This window comes from Nanorana parkeri, unplaced genomic scaffold, assembly GCF_000935625.1.
Source record: "Nanorana parkeri isolate BGI_ZX_2015 unplaced genomic scaffold, ASM93562v1 scaffold3131, whole genome shotgun sequence".
NCBI classification, from domain to species: Eukaryota; Metazoa; Chordata; class Amphibia; order Anura; family Dicroglossidae; genus Nanorana; species Nanorana parkeri.
The window spans coordinates 33,977-49,472 of NW_017309399.1; the positions used below are offsets into that span (position 1 = coordinate 33,977).

At 43.1% G+C, this 15,496-nt stretch overlaps 1 protein-coding gene across 1 annotated transcript in view; it reads right to left on the reverse strand.

The window, feature by feature from the left end:
* Nucleotides 1-15,496, reverse strand: part of LOC108802805 (MAGUK p55 subfamily member 5-like) — a gene marked incomplete at its 5' end in the record, with an annotated part of 56,310 nt that overhangs the window by 26,817 nt on the left and 13,997 nt on the right. The window contains one exon of the mRNA XM_018574660.1: nucleotides 7,277-7,423. Within this exon, the coding sequence (XP_018430162.1) occupies nucleotides 7,277-7,423 (147 nt within the window). The remainder of the gene's footprint in view (nucleotides 1-7,276; nucleotides 7,424-15,496) is intronic.

Here is a 15,496-nt window from a genome sequence, read left to right on the forward strand (position 1 = left end):
CTGTCCCTGTCCTCAAGGAGCTTGCAAGCTGAAGTTCCTATATCACATGCAAGGGCCAAGTTAGACAGGAGCCAATTAACCTACCAGCATGTATTTTAGAGTGTGAGAGGAAACCCACACAAGCACAGGGAGAACATGCAAACTCTTTTCAGATAGTGACCTGACCGGGATTGGAAACAGGAACCCCCACGCTGCAAGGCAGAAGTGCTAACCACTAGGCCTAAACTGCTGACGGGACTAAAATGCATGCCACCAGATGTCTGGTCTGCATATACCTTTATAAATCTTCATGAGTTGACCTGTCTGTTCTTGCACCTCAATATTAGTCCATCCCTGTGATGGGCTGCATTCTTGACCTAAATATAGAGTATAGGAAGAACTATCCAATACTTGACTTCATCAGCATTAGGTAGAATTTGCATACTAGAACATCTCTAGTTTAAAAGCTCATGATGACACGGAAAGCAGACCTGCACTCTACTGGAGTGTCTCTTTGCAAGATTCGGGATCCTATGTATAACCAGGCCAGTGACCTCAACCTATCCTAAGCATTGCAGACAAAAACCAGGTAATAAAAAAGGTATGCACAGGTATACTGTATATCTATAAACCTTACTTCTCAGGTGTTTTTTTGGTAAATTGAAAGGAGTCATTTTTACATTGATAGGAGGGAGGTATCACTAATAAATAAGATGAGCTTGTGTTTTGATATAAGGTGTGCTTTAACAGTAAGTGCAAGTACAAACCCAATTCCCAAAAAGTTACACTGTAAAAGCTACATAAAAAGACAATGCAATGATTTGCAAATCTCAAAAACCCATGTTTTATTCACAATAGACAATAGAAAACATATCAAATGTTTAAAATGAGAAAATGTAACATTTTAAGAAAAAAGAAAAAGGTAATTTTGAAATTGATGGCAGTAACACATCTCAAAAAAGTTGGGACAGGGCCATGTTTACCACGATGTAGCAGCCCCTCTTCTTTTAACAACACTCTGTAAATGTCTGGGAACTGTGGAGACCAGTTGCTGGAGTTATGAGAGAGAAATGTTGCCTGACATAGGATTGTAACTGCTCAACAGTCGTGGGTCTTCTTTGTCGTATTTTAAGTTTTAGGATGTGCCACATATTTTTAATTGGTGAAAGTTTCGGACTGCAGGCAGGCTAGTTAAGCACCCGGACTCCTCTACTACGAAGCCATGCAGTTGTCACAGATGCAGTATGCGGTTTAGCATTGTCCTGCCGACATATGCAAGGCCTTCCTTGAAAAAGACATCCTCTGGATGGGAGCATATGCTGCTCTAAAACCTGGATATCTTTCAGCATTGATGTTGCCTTTCCAGATGTGCAAATTGCCCATTCCATATGCACCCCCATACCATCAGAAATACAGGCTTTTGAACTGAGCGCTTATAACAAGCGGGAAGGTCTCTCTCCTCTTCAGTCCGGAGGATGCGGTGCCCACGGTTGCCAAAACCACAGGACAGTTTTTCACTTTGCGACAGACTATTTTAAATGAGTTTTGGCCCACATATTTGGATAGCACGGCAAACTGTGTTCATAGACAGTGATTTTTAGAAGTATTCCTGAGCCCATACAGTGATGTCTATCACTGTTTTAAATGCAGTGCTGTCTGAGGGCCTGCGCAGGCCATAGGCATCTAATATTGTGTTTCATCCTTGTCCCTTGTGCACAGAGATTTCTCCAGATTCTCTGAATCTTTTAATGATATTATGTACTGTAGATGATATATTTAAAGACTTTGCAATTATACATTGAGGAACATTATTCTGAAATTGTTCAGCTTCGACCAGATTGGTGAACCTGTACCCATCTTTACTTCTGAGGCACTAACTCTCTAACTCTCTCTTTTTATACCCAAGCATGTTACTGACCTGTTGCCAATTAACCTAGTTAGTTGCAAAATGTTCTTACAGCTCTTCTTTGTTAGTACCACTTTGCCAGCTTTTTGTTGCCCTGTCACAATTTTTTTGAGATGTGTTCCTGCCATCAATTTCAAAATTACCTTATTTTTTCCTTAAATTATTACATCTTCTAAGTTTAAACATTTGATATGTTATCTATTTTATGGGTTTATGAGATTGGCAAATCATTGCATTATGTGTTTATGTAGATTTTAAAACAGCGTCAAAACTTTTTTTGGAATTAGGGTTGTACCTACAGTGGGGGGAAGATGTGTCAATCAGACATGCAAGCTTCTTGTCACCACCAAAGTGCAGCCCTCCTGGAGTATAACACAGGAGCCATCTTGCCATGGCCAGCGGCAGAGCTAGGCACCACGTCTCATCCTGGGATGTCGAGATTAGAGTTGGGCTCAAACATCGCTAGTTCATGTGTTCGCTGAACACACGAACTATTAGGGCGTTCCGCTGGCTATTTGCCTGCTGAGTGCCACACAAGGCAATGCACCTTCTGTAGCCATAATTGGCACAGGTCAGGTGCAAGACTTTGCCCAATCAGGTCACAGATAACTGTGAGAGCCATGATTGGGTAAAGGCACGATGACTTTGCCCAATCATGGCTCAGTGCTAAGTCCCAGCAGCACACTATATAAGGCTGCTTACACCGCAGCCCTATGTAGTGTGTTGCTGGAGTTAAGAGAGAGAGTTTATTACTATCAGCGTTCCTCACAGCAGTCTACTAGTGCGGTCAGTCATAGCAGTCTATTATAGCAGTCTACTATAGCACTCAGTCATAGCAGCTGTAAGAGCAGCTACCCTATTGCATCAGACGGCAGAGTTGCACAGGTGCAGGGTGCTGTTGTCTTCCAGGAACTCAGATGTGTGGGAGTTTTTCAGCATATCTGCAGCAGACCGCAGCATTGTTATTTGCAATCTATGTCTCAAGCATGGCAAAAACATCAACCGCTTGGGTACCACGTGCATGAAGAGACATCTGGCCACCTGCCACGCAGCCAGTTGGCAAGAGCACAGAAAAAGGTCCACACCTCTCCTCGCTCCTCATCTCTACCCCCACTATACATCAACAGCCTCCACTGAGAGGGATGATGGTATAGCAATGGGTGTCACAGGTCCTTCTGCCAAATTTGCCAGCAGTCCACCAGCTGTAGATTTGACCAGTCAAATTTTGCTGCCTCAGCTGCAGCGGGGAAAAAAAAAAAAGTCCCACCCATCCGCTTGCTCAGCGTCTAAATGCCAGCTTGGCCAATTTGCTAGCTTTAAAACTGCTGCCGTTCCATCTGGTGAGTTTGCAGAATGTGCTGTACCACAGTGGCAGGTTCCCAAACACAATTTATTTTCACGTAAGGCCATTCCAGCTCTGAATCATCATGTGGAAGGCAATGCTTTGGCCTCGTTGGACAAGATAGTCAGCAGCAAGGTCCACATTACTGCTGACACATGGTCCAGCAAGCATGGTCAGGGACGTTATGTTTCCTTCATGGCACACTGGAAAACTCTGCTTGCAGCTGGGAAAATGCCAGACCGGGCTCATGCTGGAACTTGTTCAGCCACCACACCTCCAAAAAGCTGATGATAGGAGATCTGTCTGCTCCACCCCCTCCTCTTTGTCCTCCACGATAGCCTCTTCTGCTGAATTTTCCTGTGAACCAGCAGTTCTCCCTAAGCATTCAACGGGCTACACAACGGGCAGCAACTTTCACTCCTCCCTACACCTGGGAAAGTTGACACATGCATCATGCTTGGCACACGTCCTCAATTTGGTGGTGCAGCCCAGGTACCCAGGGCTGCAAGATCTTCTGAGGCAGCCAGAAAAGTCTGTAGCCATTTCAGGCGCTCATACCCAGCCAGTGTTCGTCTGGCTGAAATTCAATGCGAATTCCACCTGCCCACAAACTGTCCGATTTGTGACATGCCCACCAGGTGGAACTCCACTTTGGCAATGCTGCAGCGGCTGCACACGCAGCAGAGGGCCATCAACGAGTACCTGTGTGAGTATGGCACAAGGACAGGCTCAGGGGACCTTGGCCTTTTCCCCACGTTAGTGGCTGCTAATAAAAGGATGCACGCACTGTACTGTCACCATTTGAGGAGGCGACAAGGATGGTGAGCTGTGACAATGCATGCATCAGTGACACTACCCCTCTTGTGTTACTACTGGAGCATACCCTGTGGGGAATTATGGATAGGGCACTTGAGGCAGAACAGCAGGAGGAAGAGGGCTTCCTTTCCTCTCAAGGCCCCCTTTACGCAGAAACCATTCCTGCCGGTCTGCAGAACACACAAGAGGAGGAGGAGGAGGATTATGGCAGTCGTGGGGGCATTGAAGCAGAGGATGGCATACAGCAGTCCTCAAGGGAGGGTTTTCTGTCCCCAGAAACCCAAGGAGTAGTACGTGGCTGGGAAGAGGTAGTGGACGTTAGTGAGACCCTGAGTGACCCTGAAGACTCTGATTCTCATGCCTCCTCAAACTTACAGTGCATGGGCTTCCTTATTCTGCAAAGTCTGCAAAACGACCCAGGATTTGTGGTATCAAGGAGAGCGTTCATTACTGGCTGACAACCCTTCTCGATCCACGTTACAAGCGTAAAGTTGCAGAGCTCAACCTGCCCTCCCAGAGAGAGCACAGGATGAAACAACTTGACGCATTGAAGAGAAACTAGTCTAACACCTTTCCAGACACTGGTAGTTTACCATGTCATGAATGAGGTGTTTCTGAGGCTTCGGTTGGTCAAAGAAAGAGCAGTAGAGAAGGTGGCTCCTGATTGATGTCTTTAGAAATGTTTTCAGTCCTCAGCGCCCAGGGATGTTAACTTTAGGCACACATCGGCATTTATGGTAAATTCACTCCTGAACTCATCAGATATAGGGTGCAGATATTTGATACCAGCCCTCGCCCACAGTAATTGATCCGGTAAGTGTAGGAATTCCAGCAGAGACCAGCGGTTAAACCACAATGGTGAATTTGGAGAAAAGGGGGCAGAGGCTGGTACAAATGTTCTAACATACCATTTGATAAGTTTGAAAAACCTGTACGGTGCCAGTACCTGGAACTGGAGACAATGTTCCCCTGTAAAAGGCATTGGTTAAAGATTTGAATGACGATAAAATGGCTGCGTCCACTGACGAGGCTGTATTGGGAAACTGAGGGCACATCCATCAGTGAACATGGGTAAGCTGAGGGGCTACATAACAGAAATATAAATTTGGAAGGGCCAGACCACCACCACCACTGACAGGTAACTACAGGTGAAGCTCGAATAATTAGAATATCGTGCAAAAGTAATTGCAGATATTTCACTGAAAATTTTACACATAATTAGTGTCGTAGAATTCAAAAAGATATATAAAAAACGGGGGAGATAAAACATTTTAAACAAATTTACACGCCCCAACAAACTGAGAGGTAGCTTGGAGCAAGACGCAACAGCCCCTTTGAAACACTCAATTATAGGATGGAGATTGTTGGATACGTTTGTAAAGGGAGTTGCACGTCTACACCCAGATATCCAACAGGGTTATTCACAAAAGGGTGAAGAGTTTGAAGAAGGCAGGAGAAGTGAACAATCTAGGCCAAAACAGCTGATTTGGAAAAATTCTCCAATTAGGCTTACTTTCCAGTTTAGCTTTTTTGGCCGAGAATCTTCACTTGATGACTTGTCTTCTCCAAAATATTCACCCTTTTGTGAATAACCCGGTAAATGTATTCCCTATCTGAAGAGGAAGATTATCAAGCACAGCCTAAAAGACTAGAGGGTCTATCAGAAATATGATTGATTTGTCCCAATTGATGGCGAGTCTGGAAAATCCATTAATCAAGTTAAACAATCTCAGCAGTACGTCAGCCGAATTATCTACCTATAATAACATATCGTCTGCATAGAGAGATATGTTTTAATTTAGCGAACCAATCCTCAGGCCAGGAACGTCCGACCGAATTCTAATTTGTGGTGCCAGGGGTTCAATCGCTAGCGCATACAACGGTGACAAAGGGGAACCCTGTCTGGTACCTCTGCAAATAATAAAACGTTCAGAAATCACAGCGTTCAGTCCAGCCTGAAGATCACTGTATATAAATATTTACCCATGCAATGAAAAACAAGAAAAAAGGGAGGGGGTAGACACAAATTCACAAATTAAATAATTACCTCTTAACACACTAAGCAATTTTGACCCAAAATCCCCTATTTCCTCTAATACATGACAACCATATTTCCAATATGTTTAACGCATACAACAAAGGATAGGAAAAAGGCAAGGGGAAAAAGAGAGAAGAGAACATCAAGGCACAATACACTTCTATAGCCATCATGACCCGCCTGGTCTGCAATCTTTAAATTTCCTTTCACAATTTGCTAGCACCTAATAGTCAGGCCAAGCACATCAATAGAAAAACTACAAAATATTTTTTGTATTTATTGATCATATTAACACCTTCAACTTTATCCTCTTTTTCCCTCCCCTACTCTCCTCTTCCTGGTACAAAAGGGAAGTTCTAGCATCATCCTGTATCAACATAATAAGGAGCTTTTGATTGCACCTATTCTTTTGTTTCCCACTTCTCTGTGCTTGATCTACACCCTGGGGTTTATCCTTCTACTTTTGCAACTCTTCAGAATGGAATAAATTCTGCTTATATAACACATTTGATTGGGGCAAACAGTTGCTGCCTCCCTCCATTGATGTTGGTGAATATTGTTTGCCATTATACGAAAAACAAAGCTTAAATGGCAAACCCCACCGGTAGTGATCTTGATGCTTCTGTAAAGCGATCACAAACACCTTGAAGTTCCTCCGCTTCTGAATTGTTGTTGGTGCAAGATCAGTGAAAAGCTGATAAAGCCCTCACAGGCCAAAGATTCTTTCCCCTTTGCCATCTGGAGCAGGTGCTCCTTGGTTCTAAAATAATGAAATTTTACAATAATGTCCCGAGAGGGTCCCTCTGCTTTACGCGTCAGTGCCCTATGGATGTCAATTTTTAGAATATATTTGCTCAGGTATATACACTGCTGACCATTCAGGGGAGGAAAACATTGAATTCCTATAACACCAGTAAAATGGAAACTGGGTCTTTTTCTGCAGTGGTTTGGCAAAGAGCACTAGGGAAACACCTTGATGGTATTTAGTGGGTAGGTAGGCTGGGTCTGCTGTATACATTTCAATTTCTGCTGTAACTCGTGTGCATCTTAAACAGATTTTTAATATAAAAGTATTATAATAACTACACATTTAAAAAAGCAGGTCAAATCACATACTTAAAATAAAACCATATTTTAAGAACTTTTGTATATATGTTTCAATACCTAAATTTTCTGTATATGATTTTTTTCTTACCAGTGGTATATCTTTCGCCTTTTCTATTCTTACAATCTTAACCATCTCGTCTCCATATTGCCCGATGTTTTCATAAAACGTATCTTCCGGAACGGACTCTGGCATCATTTCCTGCTCTGCCACTTTATCATGAGCAAGAAGAAGTGCCTAAATTGGGGAAAAAATTTAGCAAAAAAACTGAATAAAAAAGGCGTTTCATGTAATTGGCTGCAATCAGGGCAGCATGTTGTTTAGAATAAAACTGAAAGAACTGTACCCTTATTCTTAATAACAAAAAAAGCTCCTTTAAAATGTTTAGTTATCTCCGTACAGATTTGCCAAATTCTCTGCAACCACCTCCAACTTGTAATCAAGTTGCTATGTTACTCCATGTGTTCTGGTCTACTCCTTATTGGAGTACAATTTTCCAAATTCTCAGTCAAATCCTGGGAATAAGTTTATCCCACAAACCCTTTTGAATTTGGGAATAGAAAGTGTGCCTTCCCCTTACCATGTGGTGACTACTCATGTGTTGTTAGTGGCTAAATTGATGATAACGAGGAATTGGAAATCTGTTGCATCACCTAAAATCGGTGAAGTGTTAAAATCGGTTCATATACACTACAACTATGAACGGATTCTGGCACACCGCCACTCTAGTCTTACCAAGTTCGATAAGCTCTGGCTGCCCTGGACCACTTGGTATATGACATCAACATGGTAGAAAACATAGAGATGTGTATATTCATCCATACATTGGAATTCTTTTTCTAACGCTGTCCTGGTTCAGTATGTCTTGTTTTATTTTATTATGTTCTATCTTTTGTACCAAAATTGTACTAGTTCTGACTTGTATACCATTCTCATGTTTGAGAAGATTTAACCTACTGATTGTCTACTCATACTTATGAAAACTCAAAATTTTTTATTTTTTTTTAAAGTTTAGTTATGGTAATCTACAAACAGATACTACTAGATAATTGCAGGCTTTTTATTCTTTGCATACTTTATATTTTTTTCCTCCCCATTCTTCCCACAGTGACCATTTTAACTAAGGGCAGGTTATTATATCTCCCTTTACTTCCTGGAACTCTGGCACATGTGACTAGGACATGTGACCATGCACATCATCTCAGGGGTAGAAAATGCCTTTCCCTGAGATTTCAAGAGATTACAGATGAGATTTCCCAACCATGGACTGCTGATGTAACCTTCCCAGGATACAGTGCTTGGGCACGATTACATAATTTGTGCCAAAGTGGACCAGGAAGTGAAAAAAAAATTGTAAGTAGAATAAAAATGTGTTTGTTTAGCTAATGAATGTAAGATGATTTCATATCAGCATGCAAAACTGTATACTGATGTGACTTTTAGTCAAAAGGGGGGTAAATGTCCACTTTCGTTTTAGAATAAACCACAATTAAGTGGGGAGCCCTTGGGTTCCTTTTAGCCAAGATCACCATAACTTGTCTGGTTGTACTCCCCATGAAGTCCCTTTCTGTAGCAGTACATTGGAGACAGGACTCAATACTTCTGCATATGGGTACAGATGCTGCTCCTGGGAAGTTTCATGCTATGTAAAGCAGAAAGGGCATGGTCACATCTTGTGGCTCTAACCCTGCATGTTCAGCACAAGCAGTGAGAAAACCATGGAAATGGAAGGTAACCTTCCAGGCAAAATAATTGTGACAACAGGCCTACAATGCAAATATAAAACCACATGAGGGAAGGAGCTTTTTCCACAATGAATTACTAGAGAAAATGCTTCTTACAGCAGTCACTGGGAAACACAGGACTCTTCTTCTAGGTATGGGGCATCCACAAGAATTTACAAATAGAGGCAGGCAAGAAACAGAACAACAAGCGCCATGGAAACCTTTTAAGAATATTAGCTTGATTTACACTGCCAACACAAGAACCTTACATCTAAAAGCTAGCATCCTCTAATGCCGCCATGTCCACACAATAAAAGCTAGCAAATATGTGGAGAGAACTCTATGTAGCAGCTTTGCATACTTGAGAGATGGATGCCTTGTGCCAAAAGGTTCAGGAGACGCTCACTGCCCTTGCAGAACAAATGGTGACAAGGAACAGAGGGACCTATACCTTTACAGGATAAGCCTGATAATGGCCCTGCTAATCTATCTAGAAAGCACTGAAAGCCAGGGACCCCTTATCAGGACAATGCAGGATGACAGTCTATCTTCTAGAGGGGAACTGCAGCCGTCAGATAAATTCTGACAGCCCTCACCACATCTAGTGTGTGAAATCTACTGCAGATGAGAAGGTGACAGACATAGGAATGAAAGCAATATGTCCTCACTGAGGTAAAACGAGGCAACCACTGCAGGTAGGAGGAAGGCTGAGGTATCAAAATGAATTTTCCTCTATGTAAGGTAAGGAAGGGCATGGAGCTAGAAGTTACAGTCATAACCTGAAAAGGTACAAAATAGAGAATGAGAGGCCTTCCGGTGGAGAAGAGACTTCATCAGTGACCAAAGTCACTACATCAAGGTCGCCTTGGTCTACAGCAGTAAAAGAATATCCCTGTCCAGGAAGAGAAGAGATCTCTTCCAAATGAATACTTTGTCCCTCTGTACGGTCCAGCCTACTGATGGTTGTCATTCTGATGTCCCCTTCAGGAAGCACATTCTAACTCTTGAATTACCGCACTGTACTAACAGGGCCTTAGTTGTTAGTACAACTACTTCCTGGTCCACTTTGGGGCAAATAATGTAATGATACCCAAGCGTTGCATGCTGGGAAGGTTACATCAGCAGTGCATTATTGGGTAATCTCATCTGTAATCTCATGAGATCTAAGGGAAAGACATTTTCCTCCCCTTAGATGATGTGCATGATCACTTGTCCTAGTCACATGTACCAGAGTTCCAGGAAGTAAAGGGAGATGAATTAATCTGCCACTGTGAGGAGACGGAATAAATGAAAAATAAGGTATGTAGAGAATAAAAAGTATGCAATTATCTATATATATATATTATCTATAAGTATGTGCTTGTAGATTGTCATTAGTAAACATTTCTAAAGGTGCCTTTGTTGTTATTTTGAAGATCTGGGTAAGGTTCCTTTTTAAAGTGTCGCCTATGGACAGTTTTTGCCATTTTATGGCCAATATTGCCAATATTAAAGGTTGTTTTTACTGAAAATGTGGGTTTGGTGAACAGTTGCACTGTTCTAATACGAAAATTGCAACAGCCATCATTTTATTCTACAGGGTCTTTCCTTTCAGAAAATATATAATTCTGGGGATGCACAATTACAAAAGGGTAGAAGGTTGCTGACTTTTAGGGCTTGTTCACACCGAAACCGTGATCGATAAGAAACACCCCCCCGCGTTCTGGGGCGGGAGGGGGTGTGGTGGTGCATTGAATCCACTGCAAACGCAAAAAATAGGGCTTGCTCTATTTTGCGTTTGTAGTGGAACGGAACGGGAGGGCAGGGGGGGCGTGGAAGCGGTGCCATTGAATTCAATGCACCGCCACGCCCCCCCCCCCCCCCCCCACAGAAAAAGCGGGGGGAAGTTTCTTAGCGATCGCGATGCGTTCCACCAGCTACCGCTCTGGAACGCACACGCTTTCTGTGTGAACAAGCCCTCAAAGTACCTCAAACTTGAACCAAATATTTTTTTTCAATCAAATAAACTGTATTTACACATAAAGAGAAACATGAACAATGTTAAAACCTAGGGATGCAACGATAAGAGTACTCGTACTCGCCCAAATGCTCCGATGCCTAGCAGAATACTTTCGGTATCAGGAAGCCTAGCAGCACGTCACCTAGTGACGAGAAGCACGGAGATGGCTTCCCTGCTAATCGGTAAGCCAGGTGGCTAGTCTTTACACGCTGCTCGGCTTCCCGGCTAATCAGGAAGCCAGGTGGCGAGTCATTACACGCCGCCTGGCTTTCCGGCTAATCAGGAAGCCAGGTGGCGAGTCATTACACGCCGCCTGGCTTCCCGAATGGGGCTTCCGGTACTTGGTATCTGCCAGTACCAAAAAAAGATATCGGTACTCGATATCGAAATACCGGTATCGGTGCATTCCTATTAAAAACAATATAAAATACTTATAGGCCAAATATCCTTTTGTCTTGGAAAGATACCCATAAATCCTACAGATCTCTTAAAGGAGAACTATAAGGTGAGTGAAATGCACTTATCCCCATAGTTGGAGCCGACGTGTGACATGTCGACTCTATTGATCGAGAAGTAAGCTCACTTCCCGATAATCTGTCAGTCACCGTTCCCTGTAGGGATTCTCCCCTCTCCTCCAGCGCTGACTGGAGGGATGAATGGGGGAGGGGGCGGGCAAAGCCAGCTGTCAATCAGCCAGCTGGGTGGATCCCGACAGTATTATCAGCAGGCCCGGATTTCCCACAAGGCTACGAGGCCCGGCCTCGGGGCGGCAGAGCGCAGAGTGGCAGCAGCGGTGGCCTTGTGGGGAAGTTGCGGGCGCCGATGTAAGGTGTCCGCCGGCCGGCGGCCGCACACTACGGTCCGCAATGGGGAGGGGGGGGCGTATTTTGGAACCTGGCCTTGGGGAGGCAGGGGGAATAAATCCGGCCCTGATTATCAGGATCCAACCTGGCTGCAATGCTCTCAGCATGTAGGGGGCAATGAGAGGACACAGTATATGTCCTCCCGTGATCCTGAGGAGAATTATGGAAAAAAATGTTGTCCCTTATTTTTACATTAACTAAATTGTATTTATCATATGTTGTGCCAGACAAGATCCGGAAAAAGTATGTCTTCTATGCGTTTCACGCTGCAAGCCGCTTCTTCATGAAATGACGGGGGTACAAATTTTTATCTAGTATTAAAACTGGATAAACTGCACAAAATCTTTTGTTAAGATCACATGGTCCATCTGTCTCTAGTGCAGATAAGGAGGAAGTATATAGGGACACATTTAAGACTCAACCATCTATCATGCTAATCCTTATATCCTTAGTGAACTCCTGCAAGGTGAGTATGCTATAACTGATGCAATCTTTATGGGGTTTTTTATACAGCAGAAGTAACAAGACAGGGAAGGGACAGTATTCAAGTTCAAAGCAGAAAGGTAATGATAGCAGAAGGCAGTAAAGCTACCTAATCTCTGTAGTGTTGACAGGATATTATTGTGGAAAAAAAGCAACTAAATTAAATAGTGCAATATTAATGATGAGCATACAACATCCAAAAAAAACCTAGGAAATTTAACAGGGTAAAACTGTCCATACATGGGGAAATCACAACATTTGTTTACAATCTTTTTTAGCCCCTTCACGACTGGAGACGTACACTGTACGTCTCCATCATAAAGTGCCCAAATGACTGCTCACATACAGTGAGCAGCTATTTGGGACTCAGGAATGCCGGTAACCGCTGAGAATCAGCGGTTACCATTCATTAATGGATGTCTCAGTATTGAGGCACCCATTAATGAAAGAATTAAGCTGTTACAAATACCGGATCGCCATTAGCGATCCGGTATTTGATAGCTGAAATAGCAGAGCGGTGTGCAAATCGCTCTGCTATCTCAGCTTTGACAGTTCTGTAGAGATCGGGACTTCCTGATGTGTACAGGCTGTTTGTTACGTTTGGTAAGCACAGAATTATGTAATATTTTTTTTGCAGAAATATTGTTTATTAAAGTTTTCACAGACAAGAAAATGTAACATACAAAGGCAGCATCAACTGTGCATCTTTGAGGATAATAGGATAGCTGTAAGTAATAACAACCGTATCAGCAGTATATATGTCGTGTGCCCAGGTTCGAGCCGTACCTCCGCCCCAAAGTCCTGTCCCTGCCGTGAGGGTCTCAGACATCTAAGGCCCGCCCCGAGGGGGGGGGGTCAACACTATTGAGTCGGACGAGAACCTGGGCCTTCAGCAATAATATATTTCTATGCTGAAACAATCAGTCTGGAGCCTGGGGAGCAGACAGTCTCTATCTGCTGGAGCACAAGCCTGCAAAATCAGCCTAAGAAGTTAACTTTATATTTAACCCCCTCATGAGGGCATTGTTCAAAGTATGACGCTGTTCCTAAGTGTGACAGTTAATGACAGTGGCATTGCAGGCCACCTAACCACTATTCGTTCTTAGAGAAAAAAAAAAAAAAGTTTTAAAGAAGTACAAAAAAACTTCTGAAATCCTAGGGATGTGAGGGATTTCCAAATAAAGGACAAATACATGAGTCTCTTTTAATGCATTTTTCTTTAAGTTGCGCTATTTTTCTAAAAACTAATAATCAAAACTGAGGAAAGTGTTTTCTTTACGTTTTGTAACGCATGTAGCAGGGGACTTGGTCTTTACCTGGTATGAACCACAGCTGCAGATAAGCACTACTTCCTGTGCATCTCTTAGCTTCAATTAACTATATGCAGTCAGCTAATTAGGAGGATCTCAGAAGTACACAATGTAAACGCATGTGGGTATGTAATGAGATTATGCAAGTCCTGGGTAAGTATAAACAATCTGTATGACTTCATACAGGGTTGTGGAATTATCAAGCAACAGTCCATTTAGTTTATAGCAAGTAGTATTGCATCATACCCCTCATAAGAGAGGGTTAGCACCCAAACTCAGTGAGTAACAGTCTGTATTGCCTCAAACAGGAGATTAAGTTCTTGGTTTATAGCACACAGTATAACCCTGGGAACAGTGCGACTAGTAACCCCCTGCCAGAGATGTAACAGCATATAGTGGATTAATAGCAATAAGCAACCTAATAGCTGACGGAGTACTTGCAGTTAGCTGCTCTGGAGAGGGTGGAAGTGTTCCATAGATGAGAAATGAGGAATCAGCTGAAGTGGGTCCAGGAGGATGAGAATTGCTGAGTTGTGTTGCCACCTGAGAAGCAGAGTAATAGTGGTTCCCTGTGCTGTCAGGTTCAGTGAGCAGAGGATCAAACTCTGATCATGAGTCCTGGTGGCTGAGGGGTTACTGTGCACTTGCAGTCAGGGACTGAGAAATTGTGCTCAGATGAACTGCAGATTGGGTGGAATAGGTGAAGAGAGGTAGGCTGTGTGCAGAGAAATGCTCTCATCCATTACAATGCCTAGACACAGAGCATTTCAAAAACTGCGGCTTCATTCAGACAGATGGGCTGGAGGAGGAGAAGCGTGACGCTGCAGGAGTAGGCAGGGTTGGAGGCTGATCCCGAAGCGTGGCCAGGTATATCTGTTACCAGCAAGTGAAGCATTAGATGCACATATGCAATATAAATATATAGCCCTAACGGTCCTCTAAAAAAACAAAATATGTGTGGGTGCACTTAGTAAGAAAGTACATTACTGCTGTGGAAGAATCACACAGCAAAAATTTAAAAAGTGCGTCAGTCATAAACAGACAAAAACTGAAAAAAAGCTCAGTCATGAAGTTCACAGTTCATAAGCATATTGCATGAACTGTCTTGTCAGAACTATTGAGCCTAAAAAGAAATTAAACTATAAGGCCTATACATATTATTCTACATATTGTAACATGGGCATCCTGGAAGCCATCTTTGTTCTGTCTGTTATATCAGTATATGTGGTCAATGTGCGTTCATGGTTCCTGGACAAAGACTCTAAAATCAGCAATTCTTAAGAGCCTTACCACATACATTCCCAGGTTGTAAATTGTGGGGGTACCAGAAAACAACCACAAGATAAGAACTGGCAATGGGGCCAGACTGTGTTATAATGAGACTGATAACCATCATGTCTCAAACTTAACAAAAGAGACTATGATTTTTTTTTTCTTCTCATTACTGGAAAAAGAACTCATCATAAAAGTTGCCTCATGAATAAGTACTATTAATTGCAAGAAATTGTATTAGCAATCTTTTCTATTGTATTATTAATATTGCATGAAGCATATACATGCTTACTTAATTGAAAAATTTAACATATTTTTCTTTACTTTGAATTTATTAGGGATGCACCAATAAATCGGCCGCCGAAACATATTGGCCCGAAAATGGCACTTTTGGCATCCCAGGTTTCTTTCCTCAATGCTGGGCACTGCTCTGCGTCCCAGCGGGGAGGAGAGAAAGTGACAGCCGGCCGAGCGCTGTGAGTGGCCCGTGTCTCTCCTCCCACACCGCTCAGCCGCCTATCACAGTCCGGCAGAGCGGTGTGGGGCGGAGACAGCCCGTGCTGTCACAGGAGGCTGGGCTCTCCTCCCTGCTCCGCTTGCTCAGCCTCCTGTGACAGCGTGTCAGAGAGGAGAGCGAGATACACTCAGCGATCGCTGAG